We start from the raw sequence: 6,770 nt of genomic DNA, 5'->3' as shown, positions 1-6,770 counted from the left end.
CCCGCCCGGGGCCATGCCAGCCCAAGGCCTGCGCCTCTCCCTCTCCCTCTCCCTCTCCCTCTCCCTCTCCCTCTCCCTCTCCCTCTCCTAGGGTCAGGATCTTCAGCAGCAGCTGTTTCCTCGCCACTCCCTGCCTACAGGGACCCACCAGGACGCGCAGGGACTGCCCTGGGATGGGGGAGCAGCAGAGCTGACCTGGGCACTGCTTGTTTTCTCTTCTGTCTAGAAGCAGGAAGTGGCACAGCCTAGGGGGCGGAGGGAGACTAAGAGAGGGGAGCCTGCTTCTAGCACCCCTTACCTCTGAAGAGGAAAGGGGTCCTCCCAAACGAGAAGCCAGAGCTCTGGCCCCTCCCCCACGTTTAACTGTTTACTGGCAGTTCATTTCCACAGCCCTGAATCACCTTATCAGACGTGTTATTTTCATAACCATCCTAATAAACAGGGTGTGGGCTGCTCTACACTTTGCCCGGGATACTCGGGTTTCTGAACCACTCAGGTGACCGCGTAGCTGCGTGGATACCCACGAGACGGACAGCCTTCGCCATGCACACATGCCTCCCTCAGATGACACAGCCCCTGACTCACGCTCATGACTAAGTGCCACCCCACCCCGCACACGCAGGCACGCACTCAACCCGGTCCCGTTTCAGCAGATGTGCACTCTCCAGCCCTGTGCCAGCTCACAGCCGTGACAGGGGCACACTCATACACAACTAGAACCCGAGTCTGCGGCCAGGCGGGCCAGAGCTCCACTAAATACTCACCTGTGACCTCTGGCCTGTCGTCATCCTCTGTGCGTGTCAGGGTCCTCACCTGTAAATGGGGACGGTGACAGTACCTACCCCACGAGGTCGTTTTGAGGGTTACATGAGCTAATGAAGGGGAAGCCCTGAGAACGCTGCCTGGTACGTAGCACCGAGTCAGTGCACGTGGGTGGAGCTGATACCGTGTCCATACGGCTCGGCATCAGGCTCGCAGCGCTCACCGGGCGGCTGGTGTCACCGTGTTCTTTTAGAAAGGAATATCCGAGGTTCAGCGTGGCATTAGGAGAGCTCTCTGGGCAGGTGGAGGTGGGAGAATGAAGGAGGGCTTCATCAAGGAGGTGATCTTTGGGCTGGGGTGGGGAGGGATCCTGGGCAGTAGGTAGAGTACGGGACGACAGAGATGGGAGCAGATCACAGACGAATCCGACACTGCCGGACCGTAACAGTCACGCGTGCACACACAGACACCGTCACACACGCCCGGTCCTCCCGACAGGCTCCTAGCTTGAGAGGCAGCAGCAGCCTCCTCCCGGTTTGCAGAACTGAATCAGGGCTAGGCAGGGAGGGAAAGCTGCCGAGGTCGCCACCTCCCTGTGGCAGCCGAGGGCAGCCCACTCCTCTGGCATCTTCCCCACTCGGACCACGAGTAGGCTGTGGTCCCAGGGCCCTGTCCACTCAGGTTTCCCAGGCCCATTGTGGCAAGCTCACTGACCAACTAGTGGGAGACCTGGCGCCTGCCGTGGGGCCCAGCCATACTATCACCTCCCTGGCCTCCTTCCCTGGCCTGGGGCCCTCCAGGCCTAGCCAATGGGGTGGGCTCTAAGGTAAACATCCCCGGGCCAGAGCAATGGCAGCCCTCCTGTATTCTGTGCCGGCTCCTCCTCTCCCCCCCAACCCCCCACTCCAATGGCTACCTCTTTGGTCCACTTTGGTTCTAGGGAACTGTCCTCAACAGCGTGGCGACATGTCCCGGCCCAGTAGCAGAGCCATTTACCGTAAGCCCTCACCTCCCTACACCCTGGCCCTGCTCGCCTGCCCTCCCTCCCAGCTCCCTGTACCCCCACCCCAAGCCTCCCCTCCCACACTGACCATCCCCTGCACCTGCCGAAGCCTCAGCTCCCTCTCCTCCCCACCCCCAACCCCTTGCTTGTGCCCCGCAGAGCACCGGAAGGAGTACTCCCAAAGCCTGGCCTCAGAGCCCACCCTCCTGAAGCACAGAGTGGAGGTGAGTTCTGCTGGGGCCCTAGCCTGTTTCCAATGAACCCTGTGTGTGTCCGTGTGCCCACCACCCTACCAAAACATAGACATCACACACGAGTCCCTGCCACAGACACCAGCCTCCTGACCCGGCCTGATCTCATGGACTCAGCTCAACCGAGGCTGTGGTCCCAGGGCCCTGTCCACTCAGGTTTCCCAGGCCCATTATGGCAAGCTTACTGACCAACTAGTGGGAGACCTGGCGCCTGCCCTGGGGCCCAGCCATACTATCACCTCCCTGGTCCTCCTTCCCTAGCCTGGGGTTCTCCTACTAAGTAGGAGGACTGAGCGAGCACCTACTAACTGCAATGGAAGGAGGGATACTCAGGTGTCGGCAGAGCAGGCTGGGTTGGAGGTTGAGGGGTGGATGTCCTGTCCCAGACAGGAAGAAGTAGCGGGGGAGTGGGCCAGGAGACCCCTGGGCTACTCCCACCGTCTCCTCTCTTGCCTCCTGCCACACTTGTCCCCAGGAAACTGCTCTCTGCCAGGATCTCCCATGGCTGGAGGGAATGCTCTGGGAAGCTGCAGGTCCTATCAGGGGCAGGCTGGGCCTGAGCTCCCAGGGGGAGTGGCGTGAGCTGTGGGGAGGCTGGAATGGCATCTCTGACCCCACCTGGGAAAAAGACACAGGCACTGCCAGAGGGTTGCCTGGAGGGTTATCAACACAGAGTAAAAGCCACGCAAGCAAAGGGCAGGCTACGGACGTGGCCAGAGAGCATCGGTGGAAGCTCTGGGGTAGACCTGGGTCTCGGTAGCATCAGATATTAAAGCTCTATGGAGAAGCAGCAGGCAGGGACACTGGGACAATGGTCTGGAGCCCCGGCAGGACAGCAGGGGCAGGCTCCCTCAGCCAGCTGGGAGCAGCCAGCAGTAGTCACCTTTCTTGTGGGGCGGGGGCTGGGAACTGGCTCAGCACATGAGAGCAAGAGGAGACAGGTTCAGGATGATGGGCGTTCGCTCACAGGGGTCCCTGAACATGACAGTGCGGACACAAGGAGGGGCCTGGGAAGCGGACAAAGAGCAAGGGGTGGAATGAATCAAGCGACAGGCTGCATCCCCTGATGTACACACAAGAGACCCAGCTGCAAGGTGACCTGCGAAGGCAGAATTTAGCAGGGAAAAGGAAGGGGTCTCCTAGACCTATCGAATGGCTAGACTATCGGTGGGCACGGGATGCTGTGTAGACTGAGGCCCCCGTGGGTCTCTCTGTGCAAGAATCAGGAAGATGGGGCCAGGTCTTCCGGAAAGACCAGAGTGGGATAGACAGTATAAGTGGGAAAGATGTTCTGGGTATGAGGACCCGCCTGAGCAAAGGCATAGAGACAGGAGTACTGGGTCAGCCAGGAGGAAGAGCAGGCTGGAATGGTGAGCTCCCAGTGGGAGCAAAACAAGCCAGGGACAGAATCAAGAACCCAGATTCCACCCAGAGGAGCTCAGACATTACTAGTAAGACAGGTAGAATCACTCACCTGACCGGACCATTCAAGGCCACAAACGTCCTTTTCCAGAGTCCTAAAACATCTCATACAGTGTCAGACCCGGGGGCCCTAGCCCTAGCCCTAGCCCGACTGCTTCAGCACTGACCCTTGCACCAGTCCTTGCAGTTCACTCTGTCTAAGCCCAGGAGCTCCTCCCACAAGGGATCAAGGACACATCTTCTCTGTTGTCTTTCCCCTACTCACTACCACCTGCAATCCCCCCTCAAGCCTTCTGCCACTTCTGGGCCTCTTCCTCTCCCCTTAGCACCTGATGACATGTAAGCTGGGAACCCAGAGAGTCCGAGAGCCCAAGGATGCCCTGCAGAAGCTGCAGGAGATGGATACGCAGGGTCGAGTGTGGAGCCAAGACTTGATCCTGCAGGTCAAAGATGGCTGGCTCCAGCTGCAGGACATCGAGACCAAGGTCAGCCCTTCCCCCACAGCCAGTGACGGGCCCAAGCTAACCTAGGCTATGGGAAAGCAAGCCCTGGGCTCTCAGACTTCACCCTCCATGCCCCAGACAGCAGCTGTGGTAGAAAAAGGGGCCCTTATGCCCAGTCCAGAGACTCAAAGCAGGTCTGACCCTTTCTAGCTCAACAAAACACAGAGAGGCAAAATTGTTGGTGAGAGACAAAAGGAGACTATCTTCAACTGGTCATCCAACCTACAGATGATTTTGTAGGGTGAGGGAGATTCTGTGGCGCTAACAGCTAGGTACAGAAAAGCACAGTCTGGTTAATTTTTAGCTGGGGAAATAATCAAGCAATTTGTCTTCAGGACAGCAGTTTCGGTTCCCTGAGGCAGAAAGGCACTCATAGTTTCAAGCTCCAGGTTGACTGTTCATCTCCTTGGCATTCCTAAGAGAGATCTCAAACGAAGAGTATCAGGCTGATGCTTGCTTAACAAGAATGGAGTCACTCTAGCTAAAGCAAGCTGTTGTTACACCCCTACCCTTCCCACATGCAATGCACTCCCAGGCTAGGAAGAGACCGGGCTGCAGGTAGAGGCACAGGGTCGGGAGGATGACACCAGCCCCAGGCCACTGGAAGGCTGGGATGCTCCTGACCAGGATTTCCCAGGAGCCAAGGCCAGCTCTCAGTGGCCTCACTGTTGACCTGTTCCCTGGGCCAGGAGGAGCTGGACTCATACCGCCTGGACAGCATCCAGGCCATGGATGTGGCACTCAATACTTGCTCCTTCAACTCCATCCTGTCCATCACAGTGCAAGAGTCAGGCCTGCCAGGCACCAGCACTCTGCTCTTCCAGTGCCAGGAGGTTGGGGTGAGTGGCCCGTGGGGACAAGGCGGGTCAGCGATCTCCATCTCGCACACACACACGCACACACACACGTGCACACTGCCGGCCTGACTACTGCTTCCTCCAGGCGGAACAGCTGAGGACCAGCCTACAAAAGGCCCTGGAGGAGGAGCTGGAGCAGAGGTAAGCAGTCTCTGTCCAGCCCACCTGTGGGGTCTCCCAGCTCAGGCCTCTGGGGACCAGACTCTGTCACTCACCAAACCTGAGTCAGGACCTAAGGGAGGACCAGGACAGAGATGAGCATGGGAAAAGGGCTGGGGTTGGGCCCAAGGGCACTAGAGATGCCGGGAGAACATCTGGGACCACAGAGGCCTTGGGGAGTAGGCAGATGAGGCAGGGCAGCATCAGGGAAGGTCCAAGTGGAGACCAGGGAAGGTGTCGAGGTGTCATGGCTCCTAGAGAGAGGTGCTGGGGCCCCTGGATCCCGGGGCAGAAGTGTGGCCAGGGCCTCGGTCCCAAGAACCTTGTCAAAGATGTGACCCCACCATGTCCTCAGCAGACCCCGATTTGGAGTTCCTCACTCAAGGCAGGACAGATGGAGGGGGCCTCCTCTAGAAAGACCACTCCCCCCGGAGCAGGTGGCCCCTCTGGAGCGGCCACACCCTCCGGAGTGGAGGCCCCCCCTGGAACAGCCCCACCGGATGACCCCGGAGCACAGTAAGTTCCGGACGTAAGGGCAGATGGACGAGACTTAATTGAAAAGCCAAAGAAGCTCTGGGTCCATGGTCCCCTTACATTGCAGGCATCCCACTATCCCCACCGGTGTCCCGCCACCCCAGCATGCGTGAACCAAGAGCCTTCACGCCACCTCCTCCCAGGCGCTCCCCACCCCCCGAAGACCCAGAGTGGTATAAGGTAACTCATACTGTCTTGGGCACGCTGAGGCTTTGTGGGCCTGGGAGCAGGGTACCAAGAGGGCCGAGGTAGGGGATGGGTGGCTCTGGGCTGGGAAGGGACAGGGAGGCTTGCTCAGACCCCAGACCTAAGCTGAGGCTTGTGGGGAGCAGGGGAGCAGGGAAGAGGGCAGGGTTGGGAGTTCCATGCCAAGCCTGCCGGTGCACTGGAGGCCACGGGTTGTCTGGGGCCCAGGAGGTGCTGAACCATGTCCTAAGTGACATCGAGCTGTTCGTGGGAAAAATGAAGGAGACCCAGGCTAAGATCACATATAACAAGAAGAGGAAATTTGGGAAAAAGAAGGACAAAGGCCAGAATGGTGAGTGCCGAGGGCCAGGGGAGAGAAGTGGGAGGTGTCTTGGGATGACCTGTGACCACTGCTTTCTCTCCTCCCCCCAGGGGTGACACCGGCGGAGTATATCGAGTGCTTCCAGAAGATCAAGTACAGCTTCAACCTCCTGGTGGGTGGCCCCCACCAGCTCTCCAGGCCTCCACTGCAGCCTTCTGTCCTCCAGTGTCATAGACCCTCCAAACCTTTCTCTTCTCCGTCTCCTCCCACTTTGGGACTTCTGGGGTGTGCCAGGCTCCCAAGGCACAAAACAAGTGTGGGTCCTGGTAAAGGTGAGGGGGCGAGGGGTGGTGACAGGCATCACCCTGCATCCCCAGGGGAAGCTGGTTGATGAGCTGCAGGAGATGAGTGCTCCAGAGTTTGTGCATCTCCTCTTCCAAACCCTGAACTTGGTAAGCTGGGGAAGGACAGGGTGGCGGAGAGGTGCAGGCTGACGAAGGAGCCGAGGGAGGGAAGGAGGCTGGCGGAGGAGCCGGGGGGTGCATGGGCCACGGGGAGGCAGGGGTAGCAGGAGGCACTGCAGGGACTGCCCCTTGCTTAGCTCACACGCCTTCCTCCTTGACCCCAAGACCCCATCCCTAATGTGTGCAGCACCCTCAGACAGGCTGGGGTCAGCGCCAAGGACCCCAGGGCTCAGAGGGTACGGGGAGGAGTGACGGGCCTGAGGCAGACCGGGCTGCCTGTCATGCTACAGAGGCGGGAGCACGGCGT

At 59.2% G+C, this 6,770-nt stretch overlaps 1 protein-coding gene and 1 long non-coding RNA gene across 2 annotated transcripts in view; one reads left to right on the top strand and one right to left on the bottom strand.

Annotated features, from left to right (window-relative positions):
- Positions 1-1,728: 1,728 nt before the first annotated feature.
- EPS8L3 (EPS8 signaling adaptor L3) overlaps positions 1,729-6,770 on the top strand; it is a 13,112-nt gene continuing 8,070 nt past the window's right edge. Inside the window, exons 1-10 of the mRNA XM_027772288.1 lie at positions 1,729-1,759; positions 1,925-1,989; positions 3,765-3,923; positions 4,631-4,780; positions 4,884-4,939; positions 5,316-5,473; positions 5,559-5,671; positions 5,906-6,029; positions 6,110-6,171; positions 6,377-6,451. Coding sequence (XP_027628089.1) covers positions 1,729-1,759; positions 1,925-1,989; positions 3,765-3,923; positions 4,631-4,780; positions 4,884-4,939; positions 5,316-5,473; positions 5,559-5,671; positions 5,906-6,029; positions 6,110-6,171; positions 6,377-6,451 — 993 coding nt within the window. The remainder of the gene's footprint in view (positions 1,760-1,924; positions 1,990-3,764; positions 3,924-4,630; positions 4,781-4,883; positions 4,940-5,315; positions 5,474-5,558; positions 5,672-5,905; positions 6,030-6,109; positions 6,172-6,376; positions 6,452-6,770) is intronic.
- Positions 4,128-6,770, bottom strand: part of LOC102479979 (uncharacterized) — an 8,912-nt gene continuing 6,269 nt past the window's right edge. Inside the window, exon 3 of the long non-coding RNA XR_334691.1 lies at positions 4,128-4,356. This is a non-coding gene — a long non-coding RNA (uncharacterized LOC102479979). The remainder of the gene's footprint in view (positions 4,357-6,770) is intronic.

This window comes from Tupaia chinensis, unplaced genomic scaffold (assembly GCF_000334495.1).
Source record: "Tupaia chinensis unplaced genomic scaffold, TupChi_1.0 Scaffold000270_1, whole genome shotgun sequence".
Classification (NCBI taxonomy): Eukaryota; Metazoa; Chordata; class Mammalia; order Scandentia; family Tupaiidae; genus Tupaia; species Tupaia belangeri.
Note: the sequence above shows the minus strand (reverse complement) of the source record. Positions and strands in the feature narration are given on the sequence as shown.